Source organism: Suricata suricatta, chromosome 10 (genome assembly GCF_006229205.1).
Source record: "Suricata suricatta isolate VVHF042 chromosome 10, meerkat_22Aug2017_6uvM2_HiC, whole genome shotgun sequence".
NCBI lineage: Eukaryota > Metazoa > Chordata > Mammalia > Carnivora > Herpestidae > Suricata > Suricata suricatta.
The window spans coordinates 3066678-3084252 of NC_043709.1; the positions used below are offsets into that span (position 1 = coordinate 3066678).

Sequence of the window (17575 nt, forward strand, 5' to 3'; positions counted from 1 at the left end):
CTTCCTCGTCTCTCACTGCGCCCCTTCCTGGTCTCCCCCACTGCACCACTTTCTGTCCACTGCACCACTTCCTGGTCTCTCACTGCACCACTTCCTGGTCTCTCCCACTGCACCACTTCCTGGTCTCTCATGCACCCCTTCCTGGGCCCTCCTGCTGTGTCACTTCCTGGTCTCTCACTACACCCCTTCCTGGTCTCCCCCACTGCACCACTTCCTGTCCACTGCACCACTTCCTGATCTCTCCCTCTGCGCCACTTCCTGGTCTCTCACTGCGCCCCTTCCTCGTCTCTCACTGCGCCCCTTCCTGGTCTCCCCCACTGCACCACTTCCTGTCCACTGCACCACTTCCTGGTCTCTCATGCGCCCCTTCCTGGTCCCTCTTGCTGTGTCACTTCCTGGTCTCCCACTGCACCACTTCCTGGTCCCTCCTGCTGTGTCACTTCCTGGTCTCCCACTGCGCCACTTCCTGGTCTCTTCTCAACTTCTCTATGATGGATACAAGTTTTAAACCATGAGAAGCTTTACCCGCCCCCACCCCCACCCGGGGTGTCGGTCATCCTCCTGCACGGCATGGAGCCACCTCGTCCTGGTGCCAGCCTGCCACAGGGCTCCGGGCCAGCCCAAAGGAGGCCGCCCCTGGGTGTCCTGGAAAATGCCACGAATCTTTAGAATTGTCTTCAATACCACTGGAGCCGCCGGTCACTTGAAACCCAGAGGAGAGATCAGCCCCAAGCGATGAGGGACACACCTACCAGGGCGTAGGGTTTGCCCATCCAGGGAGGGAAGCGGCCATCACAGGTGCCCCTGCGCTCCTGGCCGTCTAACATCAGTAACGTCCCCCGTGCGCCACGGTGCTTCTGAAATGCTGTCTCCTGAAACCCTGTGCTCTGCTCTGGCCAGAGCAGGTCAGGACCGGGCCAACCACACGGAGCCAGACCGGTTGGGGCGTCCATGGGAGGACAGTGGGGAGGGTATTTGGGGAAAATGCAGCTAGGATTTGTTCTCATCAGAAATTATGGAAAATGCCCCCTGGTATCTAAAAGGTGACGGTGACAACCATCTCTCTCCAGGGGCGACTGCTAACATTCTAGGGCCCCCCCCCCCAGTCCCAGACACACACAGTGGGGACAGTTCCCTGCTCCTGCCCGACACGGGAGCCTGGACCCCGCCCGTGGCTCTGCCCAAGTACAGCCCCTTCCCAGGCTTCAGTGGGCTCGCCTGAGTGACCTGACAAGGGTGGCACGGCCAGGATGGGCACAAACCCGGGGCTTAGCAATCTGAAGCCCATGCTCTTGACCGTCACCCTGACCTGCCCAGTGGTGGACATGCAGGTGGCTTCTGGTGTCTCAGTTAAAAGACACTGCAAGGGCCACTCTGGTCCCTAAGTCTCCATTTGAATCCAGCCGTACGGCACGGCGGGTGCCCGAGAAGCCCCCGCGGGGGGTGTGGGCGGAGGGCAGCGGGAGAGGCCCAGAGCCTCGCTGGAAGGGTGACGCGCTCCGGAAGCACCCGAGGGCGGCGCGTGGAGCCCAGTACTGCTTCTGGCTTCCGCAGGAGAATTACTACAGGCCCCCGGACCAGGACGCCTGCCTGCCCTGCGACTGCTTCCCGAACGGCTCCCACAGCCGCGCCTGCGACATGGACACTGGGCAGTGTGTCTGCAAGTCCGGCGTCATCGGCCGTCAGTGCAACCGTTGTGACAACCCTTTCGCTGAGGTCACCATGCTTGGCTGTGAAGGTCCGAGCTGCCCCTTGAGCCCCTCGGACCACATTGCGGGGACGGCCTGCTGGGCGTGTGCATGCAGCGCGTGTGTCCGTGCATGTCCACGTGCACCGCACGCTCCTGGGGCTTGGGGGGCGGTCGGCAGCCTCCTGGCCTGCCTATGTCCACGGGGGCTTCTCCATTGACCTGGCCCTGGTGGACCGCATGGGTCAGAGCCAGGGTCACCCCCTCCTACATTCTCACACCGATGGGGGGTGCAGGGGTCCGGCTCTTGATGCGGGTGGAGCATGTGGGGGGCCCTGCACCCCCATGGGCACGGCCACCCCCCGCTGAGCGGCCTTCTTTCCCCCGCACCCCAGTGATCTACAATGGATGCCCCAGAGCATTTGAGGCTGGCATCTGGTGGCCGCAGACCAAGTTCGGGCAGCCGGCCGCGGTGCCGTGCCCCAAGGGATCCTCGGGTAAGTGCCCTGGCCTGTGGCATCCCTTCCAGGCGGGAAATCGTGGAGGCGTGTGGCTTGTGGGAGGCTTGGCCGGCCGAAGCATCGGAACTCGTGGGGTGTTCTGTGTTGGCGAAACTTTGGTCTCCTTAACCATCAATGACACAAAGGCAGTTAACGCAAACGTGAAGAGCAGAGTGGCCAGGAGTGGACAGGCTGTGCCCCTGTTCCCAGCGCCGGGTTCTCTGTGATGCGGGGGTGGGAGCTGCCTCCGCGCCCCGGGGGGTCAGGAGACCCCGTGAGGCCACGCACCAGAGTCGGATCTCGGCAGATGTGCAGGCACATGGACAGTCACTTGGCAAACGATGGAGCTGATTTCTCTTTTCATGGACTTGCTCACATGTTTGCTCTAATCACCGGTGGCCCATGTGGCCCCCGGCCTGAGGGGAGAGAGCTCCGGTGGGCTTCATGGCCGTGGCACCTGCCCAGCCCCAGGGCAGCCTGGGGTGTGCATCACTCCTGGAGTTCACGTCCCCACTGAACACACGGGGTTCACGTGTGTTCAGATAAATGAGCATAATTAATAATTAGAATTTCAGGTGTCCTCTCTGTTCCCCGTTCCCCAGGGAATGCAGTCCGGCACTGTAGTGGGGAGAAGGGCTGGCTGCCCCCGGACCTCTTCAACTGCACCACGGTGTCCTTCCTGGAGCTCAAAGTCATGGTAGGCCCTGGCCATGGGGGCGTGCGCACTGGCAGGGTTACAGAGGGGTGGGGTTACAGAAGGGGCGGGGTTACGGGAGGGGGCAGGTGTGAGGCCGCCACACCACTGGCCAGGGGCTGGGGTACCCACAGCACAGTGTGGCTTCTCTCCCCGTCGGGACCCGCCCTGCGCCTGGATCTGGAGACGCAGAGTCCCCACGTTCCCGTCCTCTGCCCCTGATCTCACCCGTTTGTCACCGTGTCTTACTCTTGGGCTTCCCTCCGTGGTCTCTTTCCAGCACTTTTTGGCTTGACGGCCCCTCCTCTTTGGTTCCATAGCTCACGGCCAAAGTTCATCTTTGGTTTTTGGATTTTTAAAGTCCTTGTGTGACAAGGACATGGCTATCAGAAAGTAACAGATTTCTGAGTAGCCAGACCAGCCGTGCAAACGGCTCGTGCGCTCCTCCTTTCCAGAATGAGAAGCTGAGTCGTAATGAGACGCGGATGGACGGCGACTGGTCCCTGCGGCTGGCCAAGGCGCTGCGCAACGCCACCCAGCACACGCGGGCGCTCTACGGCAGCGACGTGCGGACGGCCTCCCAGCTGCTGGGCCGCGTCCTGCTGCACGAGAGCAGCCAGCAGGGCTTCGAGCTGGCGGCCACGCGGGACGCCCACTTCCACGAGGTGAGGCGTGGGGGTGGCTCTCGGGGAGGCCCCGCCGGCTGAGGGCTCCGTGGGCGCAGGGGTCCCGCGGGCTCTCGCCGCGTCTGCGCTCAGCTGTTTAAGGTCGCTCTGCCCAGCACCCTCAAGGCAAAACTTCCCTCTCTGCACCTGAGCTGCCACCGGGGCCAGTGAGGCGGATGGCAGGTGTCAGGGGCATTTGGGCGAGGGCACGGGTGGGTCACGGTCTCAGTGGCGGGGACAGTCACGGCCGCTGACTACCGACCGCTCAGTACCCGTGTCCCGTGTGGTTCACGTGAACCAGCCCCTCACTCCCCCGGTCCTGTGATGCAGTGTGCTTACTGCCTGATTTTACAAGTAAGGGAACTGAGGCAGAGAGGCCGGGGCACCTAGCTTGTGAGGGCCTCCCCAGTCTGTGCTCCCCCTCAAGGGCCTGATTTCAGAGGACGTGTTGTTTCCTACAAAGACCGTCCTGTTTTCTTGTTGAAGTAACTGGCCCCTAAGAAATGTCTGTTTAGAATGGTTGTGAGGAGACGCTCAGTCATCCTGAGGTTTGTAAGGTGCTGGGCAGTGAGCAGTGTCACCTGTGCTTCCTCTGGACCCCTCTTTGGATCTCCTGGTCCTCACTGCGACCCCAGGCTCCTCCCCCTCCTCACAGAGCCCCTCCCCCTCCTCATAGAGCCCCTCCCCCTCCTCACTGAGTCCCCAGGGCTCCTCCCCCTCACAGAGCTCCTCCCCCTCCTCACGGAGCCCCTCCCCTCCTCACAGAGCTCCTCCCCCTCCTCACGGAGCCCCTCCCTGTCCTCACGGAGCCCCAGGGCTCCTCCCCATCCTCACAGAGACTCCCATGGCGCCCCCTCATCCACACAGAGCCCCCCTGAGAACCTCACCATCCAGAGCAAAGCAGGGTCCCCTTGATTGCATTTCAGTCCAAGCCCGAATTTGGGTCAACAGAGTTTGTTCCTATTTTTGATCCTTTGTAAACAGAAGTTCCCCTCCTGGGTTTCATCCTGGGGCCCCTGTTGACAGCCCGGTTCATGTAAACCCTGAGACGTAAGGGTGGAGGCTCAGGAGTGTCACCCAGGGTAACCCGCCCTGTGTCCTTGGGCTGCGTCACTACGTGGTCACTACATGCAGCAGAGTCGGGGGGGATTCTGACGCAGCCGAGGGCTCTCCCCCTGCCTTGTCCCCTCTGTGTCGTGGAAGGGGCGTGGGGAAGCTCCCAGGGGGGCTTCTCCGTGACACGGGGCCCCTGCCTCTGACCTGGAAAACAGGGAAGGTGTCTCCCGGTCCCTGAGCCCGGGCTGGCCGGCTCTCGGGGAGCCGGAGGCTTTCCGAGCCCGGCACGCGCCCAGCTGCGTCCGCTCAGCCCCGCTTGCCGGCTGAGCGCTGTCTGCGTGTCTGTCCGCGCAGGACGTGGTCCACACGGGCAGCGCCCTCCTGGCCCCGGACACCCAGGCCGCGTGGGAGCAGATCCAGCGGGGCGAGGCGGGCGCCGCGCAGCTGCTGCAGCGCTTTGAGGCCTACTTCGGCAACGTGGCGCGGAACCTGCGCAGGACCTACCTGAGGCCCTTCGTCATCGTCACCGCCAACATGAGTAAGGGCCGCCGGCCACGGGGGCGCGCCGTGCTCCTGGGGCCCTGCTGGGCCGTCGTCTTTAGGAGGGTCACCCGCGTGTCGCGTCATCCACAGAGCGGGAGACGGGACCTGCCCGGAGAATCGGGGGCAGCCCAGGGGACGCTGCGGGCTCCACCACCTTCTAGAACTTGGGTGTGAGGCTGTCTAGGGACTCGAGCGTGGGGTCCGCTGCAGGCCCAGCCCTCCGGGCTCCTGCGGGGACGGACGAGGGGCAGGCGGTGCAGAATGTCTGCTCGTCCCGGGTCGGGGGCCGAAGGTCCACAGAGCAGACACCTCATGAACCGAGTCACCCCTGGTGCCTAGGATGTGCTGCCCTGAGGTCCAGGGGTTTACATGGTTGGGTTCTTCGTGGGACCAAGGCCCCCTTCACACCCACCCAGAAGAGCTGGCAAAGACCCTGAAGGGTGGGCCACCCCCCGTGGCCGGGGGGCCCTCGTTTTCTCTGGCAAATGTTTATTAGGCACCCAGGTAGGGGGCGCTTGGGGATTGCTGTGCGCGTGTCCGCACGGGAAGGGCCTGGCCGAGCCTTACCCTGGAAGTGGCATCCCTCCCGTGAACCCGGCGCCTCACTGGGGTTGGGCCCTCGCTCACTGACCAGAAGATGTTCAGGCCGTCTGACTTGCCGGGGGCCTTCCTGCGTCCCCCGCTGGGCCTGCGCTGGGGTGGGGGCGGGGTCAGGACCCCGCACCACTGCGGGCATGGAAGAAGGGTGAACGCCCCGGGTGTTCCTGGGTCTGCCCTGGAGGAGGGTCAGGAGTGGGCCTCAGAGCGGGACAGGACTTGGGCGCGGGCTGGGAGCCCTCGCTCGTGCGGGTGGCCTGAGTACGAGTAGGTTGCCTGTGAAAGCTCATGGGTCAGGCCAGCGGCTCCACGGTCGCCTGACGGTTGAGGGGGGTCTCGGCGGGAGGAGCTGGGGGTGGATGACAGGGCGCCTGTCCCCCCAGTTCTTGCCGTGGACGTCTTTGACACATTCAACTTCACGGGAGCCAGGGTGCCGCGCTTTGAGGACATCCGTGACGAGTTCCCAAAGGAGTTGGGGTCCTCCGTGTTCTTCTCGGCCGACTTCTTCGGACCCCCGGACCGGAAAGGTAGAGCCCCTGAGACGCGCGGCTGCCCCGGGGGCCCCGTTCGGGAGGCGGGGGGCTCCTCCGAAGGTCCCGCGACAGGAAGCAAAACGGATCTCGTTAGCAGAGCGCGTTGTGTGGGTGTGTGTCCCGCACCCGCCCTGATGTCGGGGAGCCGGCTGGGGGCGGTGGCCGGCGGCAGACCCAAGGGCCGTGGGGGCCGTTCTTACAGATGCTTGGCTGATTCCCAGCGGGACCCCCGAGAGAGCGCTTGGGTTGTGCGTGAGCTGGTCTGCCCCGAGCGTAGGGAAAAGCCGTCGGTAAACTTTTAGAATCCACCTGCCCCCCGCCTGAAATAAGCCAATTGTTCAGTCCTGGGTTAGGGTTTTATTACTGAAGGGCTTAAACATTTGGAATTTTTAAAATATGTTTCCCCGAAGCATTCCAGATACATCTCAAAGTACGGGGGCTCATAACATTCTGTAAGGAAGAATTTAACATCGGAAAGGTTTTTAGTAAATTAGTTTTGTCTGTTCTGTGGTATTATTATCCAAGTGCCAGGTTTTTTTTATTATTCAGTTTTTTTAAATGTTTGTTTTTGAGAGAGAGAGACCACATGAGTACAGGACGGTGAGAGAGAGAGAGAGAGAGAGAGAGAGAGAGAGAGAGAGAGAGAGACTCTGAGCAGCTCCAGGCTCCAAGGTGTCCAAACAGAGCTTGATGCGGGGCTCGAACCCACGAACCTTGAGATTATGCCCTGAGCTGAAGTCGGAAGCTCTACCACCTGAGCCGCCTAGGCCCTCTGATGTAGGGTCCACCTTGACACTGACCGCATCTTTCAAGTAACTTGGGACCCATTTGGGTTTCCAGCGCTCAGCAGTGTCTTCAGAAGTGAGGTACCCGGGTATCTGCAAACATGGCTTCCTTGACCTAAAGAGCAGGCTCTTTCTCTGACATTGTCAGTGTCTCTGCTTCTGCACTGGCCCCCGGGTCATCCTCTCTTTGGGAGCTGTGGCATCAGGGGTGGATGCCCAGGAGCCTCATTGGCTTCCGAAGATCCCGGAGAGAAGCGTCCGGTGCCTGCTGCCCTTGGGCCGGCTGCTGGCTGACCTTCAGGGCCCCTGAGCCCCATACTTGGTGTTTTATTCAACGTGTCAGTTGGCTACACCATCACCATGTAGTAAATTCCGCCAGTTCTTGTGTTGATGGGAAGACCCCGCCCCTGGGCTCCTGTGACCTCTCTCGCCCCCCAGTTTCCACGAGCCCCTCACTCACCACATGGCAGGGAGGCAGAGGAAAAGGGTCCTCGGCTCCTGTAGCCAAAAATGAGGGCAAGGGTGAAGAGCTTATGGGAGGTGGACAGGTGCAGCCCAGTCCCCCGACCCCCGGGTGCCCTGCTGTCTGTCTGCCTACGTCCCTCCTGGAGGACTCCAGTCTTCCTCACCTGCAGGATGGTGACTTGGGTGGAGCCCTAGGGTTTGGCTTCGAGGCCCAACCTCTGCCCACCTTTCACCCGCCACCTTGGGCGTTGCCCGGCTGGCTCAGACCCTCACCTTCCCACCTTGGCCCCAGTCTTTCTCTACCCGGACTGTCCCCTAGCCAGGCCTTTGTCCCAGCTCCGGACTCCAGGCCCCTCCAGTCCCCGTGCCATGGCCCACCCTTGGCCCAGATGCCTTGTCCAGTGGGAGCCTCTGGGACCCACCTGCCGGCTGACGGGTTAGAGACGCAGTGGGCTAGCCAGTCCCGGAGGCCCCGACCAACTCTGGGAAGGGGCGGCATGCTCCTGAGAGGCCGCTGTGACCGGGACACAGTGTGACAGGGACACTGTGATGCAGTGCTCCCTGGAGGCGGCTGCCCTTCTGGAGGAGGAGGGCGGAGCTCTGGCGAGTCTCTGCTGACAGCCAGACCGTCTCCCGCTTCCAGAAGCAACTGGATGAGAGGAGGCAGGCAGGACCAGGGGAAACTGAGTCAGAATCTTTCCTTGGTCCCCACCCTATGGGATCGTCCGGGAGTGAAGACCCCGTAAGTGTTCTTGGCTGTGTGAAGATAGTCACATCCATCCAGGTCAAGTCTGAGCCCACGGAGGCCTGGACAGGGTCAGCCGGCCCGGCGGGGAGGCCCGGCCACAGCTTCCTGCACGGACCTTCCAGAAAGCCACTCAGCACAAACCTTGGAACACAGTGACCGTCGAGACAGTTAGACCCCCCCCTGCCCTGCCCGACCCCAAAGCTGGTGTCACTGAGCAGCCTGAGTGGGGCTGAGCAGCGTCACAGGCCGGTCATTGGCCCTGCGCAGGGTGGGGAGGTTGAAGATGCGTGCGCCCCCTCGGTGGGGCAGGCATCAGAAGTCAGACGGCGTTGTGCTGAGATCAGTTAGCTGTTCTGGGCTGGGGCCTTTCAGTGTGTGGTGTCCCCCTCCACGGGCTCGTCTCCCGGGGACCTGCCCGCCCCCGCAGAGCCCCTGCCCTCTGGGCTCGGCCCTCCTCCTCCCTGGAGCCCATGCTCAGCGCTGGGTGGTCTGGACGTCTGTGGGGGTGACTGCACCAGGCGCTGCCAGGGGCGTTTTGTCAGCGTTGGAGAAGGGGGGGCGAGTGTGGCCAGGTTCACAGAGCATCGCGGGGGAGGGTCCCTTTGCTGGTGCGACGGGCAGAGCTCATAGCCCCTCCTGGGGCCCCGTGTGGACACAGGGACTGAAGAGGCCTTGGACCGGGGTCTCCGGCACCCGTGGTCCACACTCCAGTCGGCGGCAAGAGAGTTTAAGCATCTACACCCCCCAGTATGTGTGGCGTCCCTGCGGCACATAGGACTTAAAACACACCCGTGAGTCGCATGGGATCAAAGTGTCGGACAGAGGCCCACACGATCGGCACCCCGTCCCTCCTCTTTCTGAGTTGTGAAATACACATAAAACGTTCCGTCCTAAGCACCCCTGGGTGCGGAGTTCGGCTCTGTCCATCCATCCGTCTGCACTTGTGCAGCCGTCACCGTCAGCCCCGAACTTGCATCTGGTGGACCCTGTCCCCACGAGACGCTCAGCCCCCAGCCCCCCAGTAGCCCCTCTTGTACAAATTTTGCACTTCCCGGCGCCCACGGGAGGGCAGTCACGCAGGACTCGGCTTCACCCACGGAGCATCGTGTGGTCCGGGCGGCGGGTGGCGCTTCTTGATTCCTCCATGAGGCTGAACCCTGTCCCGCCGTGGGTACAGAGCACGTGTGGGAACGTGGGTGGCCCCCGCCCCAGCTCTTCAGGCCACGCGCCTGGAAGTGGGGTTTCAGGGTCATGTGGGGTTTTAACGTGTTTGGTCTTTGGAGGGGCCACCTGCTGTCTGCCCAGAGTGGCTCTGATTCTGGGCAGCACCTGCTCGCGTCCGCCGAGCTCTGGCGGGAACACAGGCGTCCGGCCCCCACCTCACGCTCTGCTTACGTTGCAGAGGGCCCCACGGCGAGGCCGGCCGGTCGGAAGGCCGCCCCGCAGACGGCGCCCCCGGGGCCTGGTGCCGAGAGGGACGCCCCATTCAGGAGGCAGAAGAGGCACCCCGACGAGCCGGGCCGGTTTGCTGTTGCCCTGGTCATCATCTACCGGACCCTGGGGCAGCTCCTGCCCGAGCACTACGACCCTGACCGCCGCAGCCTCCGGTAAGGCCGCCCAGACGTCTGCGTGAGGGCGCTGCCCCGGGACCCTGGGGTGAGGCCGCAGGCCACTGCGCCGTGGTCCCCCGGGACAAGGTCTGGGTGTCCAGGCGGGACCTTCCCTGGTATTTCTGCCAGAAACACCACCTCCCCAGCACACACCCCACTGGGGCCTGGATGGACACCGTTGCCAGCCTGGGCTCCGCGAGTACTTCCTGCCCGGGGGGCTGCCCCCTGCCCCTGTGTGGCCCCACTTCTGCCTGGAGAAACGAGCACCGCCCGCAGGGGCTTCGTGGCCGCCATCAGAGTGGGGCGCCCATGAGGCTTTGCTTTCCAGCTGCCGTGTCGTTTTCCACACGTGTCCCTGGCTCCGTGGTCTCCTCCCCCTCCTCCCTCGGGGCTGGCCGGGATGTGTGTGGGCTGAGGTTATGTCCCAGCCCAGTCATTTCCAGGGTTTCCAGTTACATGGCAGGGGCAGCGACCCCCTGCGCACATGCCTTCTTTCTCTTCATTTTAATTTATTTAAAAAAAATTTTAATATTCATTTTTTGAGAGAGACAGAGCATGAGCTGGGAGGGGCAGAGAGAGGGACATCGGCAGCAGCTCCAGGCTCCGAGCTGTCAGCACAGAGCCCGATGCCGGGCTGGAACTCAGAACCATGAGATCATGACCTGAGCCAAAGTCAAACACCTAACCGACTGCACCCCCCCAGGGCGCCCCATCTTTCTCTTCCTATTTACATGCCCGAAGTCCACCTTTGACCCGGAGGTGATGTGTACCCCCACACGCCCTGGCAGTGACAGAGCCGCTGCCACAGCCCGGGCTGTCCCCTGAGCAGCGGCTCTGTCCCTCCTGGGACTTCCGCCCTATGTGTCCCATGCACCCGGGGCTTAGACGAATGTCCTCTGTCTTTCCCTGTGTGCCCCCCCCCCACCCCAGGCTGCCTAACCGGCCGGTCATCAACACGCCACTGGTGAGCGCTGCCGTGTACAGCGAGGGGGTCCCGCTGCCCAGCCCCCTGGAGAGGCCCGTCCTGGTGGAGCACCTCCTGCTGGAGACCGAGGAGCGCACCAAGCCGGTCTGCGTGTTCTGGAACCACTCCATCACGTGAGGCTGATGCCAGGGGTCGGGAACGTGCTGGGGGGGGGGGGTCACTGCCGTGGCCCCGGCGCCGTGTCGGCAGAGTGTCTCACGGGCCTTTATCTGGGCCCTGCTGCTCCCGGTCCAGCCCCTCTTGGGGCGGGAAGCTCATCCTGGGGGCATCAGAGGACCCCCGCCCACAGTCACACGTACGCATGCGCACACCCGTGTGTGCCCGGAGAGCCATGGTGCGCGTGCGCATGCGCAGATGCTCGTGGGCGCCCCCCGGGAAGGTTAGCGCCGGGACAGAGCCGGGCGGGCTCCGCGACCCGCAGCTCCCGAGTGTCCGTCCCGCCTGCAGACGAAGCAGGGGCCCCTCCTCCACACGTATACGGGGCAGGAGTCAGAGACCAGGCGCAGGGGCGCTTTCACCGACAGACGGGGGTCCCGGGCCTCAGTCTGCGCGCCGGTGAGATCAGCCCAGCCACCATGGTTCGCGTGGATCGAGTCGGGTCCCGGCCACACCGAGCCGGGAGCTGGCCCCTGGGCGAGCGTGCAGGCGCCGGGCTGCGGGGGGTTCACGCTGGGCCGCAGGCTCGGCTGCTCCTTTATCTTCCAGTTCTAGTTAATGAGCACCCCGCATCGGGTCTGGAGTAGAATACACACTTGGCTAACAAAAGAGAGAAAGATCGACTTGCACCGCGGGGGAAGCGTGAAGGCCTGGTTGGCCTGCGTTAGGCAGTCCTCACGGTCGCTTGATTGAATCCGGCAATTAGCCGTTGCCCTAATTACGCTCTGTCTGTGCTCCTCGGTGCCTATCCGCCCCAGATCTTAGAGCTCTTGGCAAACGTGTTAGCTCTCACATCCCATTTCACAGATGAGTAAACTAAGGATCAGAGAACTTGACTTTCCCAGAGTCAGGGAGGGCAGGGCCGGCCCGCAGCAGCTTGTCATCTGGGGCTTCCCATCAGTCAAACGGGAGTCATAATCGGCCCCTGCTTCTAGGCACGGCCATAAAACGTTGTGCAATCCGCAGATGAAAGTGTCAGATGAATGTGAGATTTTATTTCATCAAACGCCTAGACTCACTAGAAGACCAACGCACAAAGCAGCCATTGTACCCACTAATATATCCAACAAAAGGGGGCGTCCAATGACCTGAGACATGCCCATTAAAGTTTTACTGCGAAGTGATGCATAGACTGTGAACCTCAGAGGGTGGAGGCGCTCCCCAGGCCCGAGAGGGAGGGGAGGGTGTCCACGGGGTCCAAGGTCACCCCCTAGTGGTGACCACGGCTCCTTTCTCGGGCTCCCACGGGGGCTGCTGGGCCTCGGAGACCCCCGCAAGGAAGGAACCGTCTCACGCCCACCTTTTCTCTGCAGCATCGGGGGGACTGGAGGGTGGTCGGCCAGGGGCTGCGAGCTCCAGTCCCGGAACCGGACCCACGTGGCCTGCCGGTGCGGCCTCCCCACCAGCTTCGCGGTGCTCATGGACGTCTCCAGACGCGAGGTGGGCGCCCGCCCTTCGTTAGCCCCCCCCACAGCCCTGCGCCCTCCATGAGCCCCGTCTTCCCTCCCAGGCATTTCCAACAAACCCCAGCCACGACTGAAAACCCTGTTCGGGAGGGTTGGCCAGAGTGTGCCAGGATTTCCAGAACAAAACTCCTGGGAAAGAGTTTTCAGAGAGCCCGGGCTATTAATGGAAACCCACGGCGGGTGACCCTGAGCCCCAGACGGAAGTGAAAGCCCTGGAATAGGCCCTCACTTCAAAGCAGGATTCTCCGTGTTCTGTTTCTACCCCACTTTATTTTTATTTTGCTTTATTTGTTTGTTTTTAATGTTTATTTTTGAGAGAGTGAGAGAGAGAGCGAGCACGAGTCGGGGAGGGACAGGGAGAGGGAGACACAGAATCCGAAGCAGCTCCAGGCTCTGAGCTGTCAGCACAGAGCCCGACACGGGGCTCGAACCCACGAACCGTGAGATCATGACCTGAGCCGAAGTCGGTCACTTAACTGCGCCACCCGGGCGCCGCTGCTTCTTCCCCACCTCAGATTTTACGGGAGAAAAGAGCGGCTGGCCGGAACAATGTCCCCTCTTAGCCCCTCACAGGCTGGCCCCGGAGACTCAAGGGAGGGGCCTTGGTCAGGAGCCACCGAGGCCGACTGATGTTTAAGCTCCTCGCACTTTCCGCGGCCTGGGAATGCGAGCCGGCCTCCGTGAGCCTGCGGGTGAATGGGGTGAATAGGGCAGCAGGCCCCCCCCCCGCCACCTGCAGGCATGGCATCGATGTCAGCCTGGGCGCAGACAGGTCCCCACGCTGGTATCTCGGAGCGGGAAGAGAGGCCTGGGTGGCCTCACTTGTCCCGTTTTTCAGACCTGGGGTGCGTCCCGGGAAGCCAGGCCATCATCCCTCCTGGGGGCTCTCTGGTGTGCAGGGGACCGAGCTTCTGTCCCGTCGATGGGAGGGTTGCTGCTGATGGCAGCCAGGGTGACAAGAGGGAAGGTGTGCCCTCAGGCACACTGTGAGCAGGTGGCACTTAGGAGCAGGGAGCCCCTTGGCCCTTGTCCACGTGGGGGCGGGCGGGGGGGACCTCCCCTAGCCGGGAAGCTGGCCAGGGCCGGGAGCGCGCTCCCAGGTGGGGAAAGCCGAAGTTCAGGGGTCAAACTAGGCGAGGACTCACCGCTCCCTGCCCCGGAGCCTCGGCCAGAGCCCCCTCAGCGGATGCAGCCTCTGGGCCACCCCGGGCCCCACCTGCACAGGCCACAGAAGGACAAAGCCTTGAGCCCTCAGCACCCCCGTCCCCACCCCGTCCCGGCTCCCAGCCCTACCCTGGGTGGCCCAGCTCCCAATTCTACTCGAGTCATGAGTTTAGAACCAATGCTTTCTGGAAGTTACCGGAGAGCTGAAGCTGGTGTTTCCCAAGGGCCAGTCCTCGGCCTGGGACAGGCATCCTGGAGGCACTTCCAGTCGGTGCAGCTGGGGCACATCTGCCTTCGATGCGGTTGGGAGTCTGTTTGGAGGGGGTCCCTCCCAGCCCCGAGTTTGGCGCAGGTGGCCTCAGCCTCTCCTAAGGGTAGGATTCACGCGTGAGGCTGTTTATTTGTGTTGTATATTTTTATTATGTCAAAATACGCGTGACAGGTGCACGGCCTCAGCCACATTTGAGTGCATGGTCCCTTCACTGTGCTGTGTGCTCCCCACCCCGTCCCTCTCCGGGACTCATTATTACCCTCTGCCCCCCAGCAGGTCATTTGGGTTTTGTCCTCGGTTTCTCGCCGGCCTGAGAACCGTGTCCTGGCCGTGTGGGCTCCTGGTCACTGTGCCTCCTTGGTATACAAAACCCCTGTGCGAGCCGGGCCCTTACGTCCTCCTGCCTCGCCCCCCCTGCCCGCAGCACGGAGAGGTCCTGCCCCTGAAGATCGTCACCTACGCCGCTGTGTCTTTGTCCCTGGCCGCCCTGCTGGTGGCCTTCGTCCTCCTGATGCTGGTGCGGACGCTGCGCTCCAACCTGCACGGCATCCACAGGAACCTGGTCGCCGCGCTGTTCCTCTCCCAGCTGGTCTTCGTGGTTGGGATCACCCAGACCGGAAACCCGGTGAGACCCGCTGCCCCCTCTCCTTGGGGGCCGCGCCCTTCTCCAGGGCTGGGGCACCTGACCGACAAAGGAGTGGGTAGAAGTGATGGCAGAGATGCTAAGCGGCGTGGCCTCGAGGGAGGAGGGCAGTGGGAGGCGAGCTGCGGGCCGGGCTGCGGTGGGATGTGGAGATCTCAGCCCCTGCACGCAAGGGGGTGGAGGGAGGGACGGGCTGCTGGCCGCGGCAAGGCCCCCCGGAGGTGGGGTGGGGACCGGCCGATGTGACAGCAGAGAGGAGCTCAGGGGATTTGGAGGTTTGTGGCTCAGGCAGCGCCCGGCTGGCGGCAAAGGGATTTTCCGTTTTTACGAAGGGGACTTGTAGAACACCAGGGTCACAGCACGCCCGCGGGGGGCAGGGGGCGGGGCTGAGGCTCTGCACACACGCTCGGGCTCGCCGGTCCCCTGGGGACCCTTCTCACAGGCGAGGAGCCGGGACCTGGGAGCTTGAGGGACCGTCCAAGGCACACAGCTCGCTCGGTGCGTGATCCCTTGTGTGTCCGTCACCAAGTGGGGACCCTGAGAGCCCTGGGGAGACACGAGGCCACCGAGCAGTACACGTGCAGATGGAGTGAGCCCGGGGGGTGCACAGGTCACTGTCACCTGGCCCCGATCTGTCCCCAGGCGAGACGCAAGCCCTCCCTCTGTCAGTGGGCCCCTCCGGCACGACCACTGCGTGCTGGTGACACGGTGGCCGTGTCTCCATTCCTCATGCTGTGAGGACCTAGTGATTCTCCCTCTGTCACACCCACCAGAGACCCAGACCCCAGAGGCCCTCCCCTCCCTGCCCGTGGGCCCACCTCCCTGACACAGACACGGGTGGTGGCTCGTGAGTTTCACGTGCCAAAATGGTGCCGTGGAGGAAGGTGGGAGGCTGTGCCCGGGTGGGGAAGGGCTGACCATGGTGGGGAGGGGTGTAGGTCCAGAATAAGTGGGGACAGGTTGGGTGCCATCCAGGGCTTGAGGGGCCATGCCAGGTATTGTGACGTGGAGAGCTGTGACTGGATCTGCATGGCAGGAAGGTGACCGAGGGCAGAGTCACATCCAGGGTGGGGTTGTTTATCCTGGGTCCTCGGGTTGGAGGCGAGGCCCAGCTCCAAAGCCAGGACAGTGGGCACGGGGTGGAGGGCGGGAGTCAGGGCCAAGTGTGCACGGAGGCCAGAGAGAAGGTGCCTTAGGTCCCCGGAAGGGGGACGGGTAGGTGAGGATGCCACCAGGTGAGAGGGACACTCAGGGTGGCTGCCCACGCTGCTGGGGGCTGGGGAGAGCGTGGCGAGGTCCGTGGGGAGGCGTCCCCGCACGTGACCAGCCCTAGAAGAAGAAGTGGAATAAAAAGACACAGGAGGAATGTTCCTGCGCCGGGCAGGGCCGCTCGCATGCCTGAGCCCCTCCTCATTTGTTGCAAGCGGTGGGACCCCCTCAGGCGACTGACGTCCTCAGGAGGAAGGGGGTAGCTGGAGGCAGGGGGTCACACGCAGATGGCCCTGAAGGCCTCGGGCTTCGCAGCGGTGACTCCCGTAGCAGGGCCCGGCAGAGGACGGACCCGCAAGCGTGTGTCAGGCTGCCCTCCGGGGTGTCCCCTGGGCTGTCGCTGTTGCTGGGAGGAGGGCCTCCCCCAGGTGCCGGGCAGGGGGTCGGCGCATCCGGCCAGCAGTGCCCCTCCGCCCGAGCAGGTCCGCATCCGCGCCTCAGACAGGTGGAGGCTCGGCGGGGGGAGGGGGGGGGAAGCCACGTGACTCCCGTCAAAACCCGTCAGGTGTGCCGGCGTGGGCTCCGCCGAGGGGAGCGTGGGGTCGTAGCGCCCCACTCCTTGCCGCTAGACAGCAGGCGTGAGGGCGGAGCGGCCGCCCGCCGGTGTCGGCCCCGACTCCCCCTGCCCGGAACGAGCTTTCCAGCCAGCCGAGCCCTGGCGAGTGTGGGGGCGCCGGCCGCACGTAACGCGGGCGCTTGGCTCGGCGCCTGGGTTTTACGGGCTTTCCGCAAACCCCCAGCCGCATCTCCGGGCCGGGGTTCCGGCTCCCGGCTCCCTGGCGGCTTGAGAGGATTTCTTGTGCATCAGCGTCGGGTCTGCGTTCTGCTGCCGCGACAGGCGGGGCGTTCCGTGCAAGAGTTTGTACCTGTGCAGACCCATTACGCTGTAAATCTGTTTCTCGCACTCTTTTTTCCCAAAGGTGGTTTTGTGGGCTGACTTGTCACATTATTGAAGGCAACTCACCAGCCAGCCCCATTGTTCTTCCTTTTCTGAGCCAGCGGCTCTCTGCCTCGGGGGACCCCCCTGCCCCGGGCTCGCCCTGGGCATCCTGAGGGCCCTGCCCATCGCTAAGGGCAGACTCGCCCGGTCCTCTGACTTGAGTCTGAGGCAACGGGCAGGATGTCCGCTCAGAACCTAAGATGCTGTTTCTCCTATGTATTGTGTTTGACACATGTCACTGCTACGGTGGTCCCCTCCCACGTCTCTGGGGTACTGGAGAACCTGGCCTGTGGAGGCTGACGGGGCAGCGGGGGTCACGTGTGCCCCCAGCCGGCGTGTGTTCCGGTGAGCGCCCCACGGGGAGCACTGAGCTGGCATGTCTCCTATGCCTGTGTCTCTTGCAGGGGGGGGGTCCCCTTGGTAGGACACCGAGACCCTGGGAGTTTGTGATGATGGGGCAGAAGCCAGGATTGGACAGAATGTCTCTGGAATGGGGAGGCTTGTGGCCTGGGGGGATGGGTAGTCCTGAAGGTGGGGCCTGGATGTGGGTGGGGGTGGGGCCAGGAGGGGCAGGGCATAGATGTGTGGGACCAAGGGAGGTGCGGTTTAGGGGGTAGGAGGGGCGTCGCCTGGATGTGGGTGGGGCCAGGCGTGGCGGGGATATTGGGAGGGGCAGGGCCTGGAAAGGGTGGGGCCAAGGGGTGGGTGGGGCCAGGAGGGGGCAGGTCTGGATGTGCAGGGGCCAGGAGTGGGTGGGACCAAGACGGGTGGGAGTGGGTAAGTCCTGGGTGTGGGTGG

The 17575-nt window shown here is 63.4% G+C and overlaps 1 protein-coding gene across 1 annotated transcript in view; it reads left to right on the forward strand.

Moving 5' to 3' along the window:
• CELSR1 (cadherin EGF LAG seven-pass G-type receptor 1) overlaps positions 1–17575 on the forward strand; it is a 132178-nt gene that overhangs the window by 105139 nt on the left and 9464 nt on the right. Inside the window, exons 17-26 of the mRNA XM_029954077.1 lie at positions 1555–1738; positions 2083–2184; positions 2790–2884; positions 3337–3546; positions 4957–5140; positions 6126–6269; positions 9676–9880; positions 10814–10981; positions 12338–12464; positions 14350–14550. Of these exons, the coding sequence (XP_029809937.1) occupies positions 1555–1738; positions 2083–2184; positions 2790–2884; positions 3337–3546; positions 4957–5140; positions 6126–6269; positions 9676–9880; positions 10814–10981; positions 12338–12464; positions 14350–14550 (1620 nt within the window). The remainder of the gene's footprint in view (positions 1–1554; positions 1739–2082; positions 2185–2789; positions 2885–3336; positions 3547–4956; positions 5141–6125; positions 6270–9675; positions 9881–10813; positions 10982–12337; positions 12465–14349; positions 14551–17575) is intronic.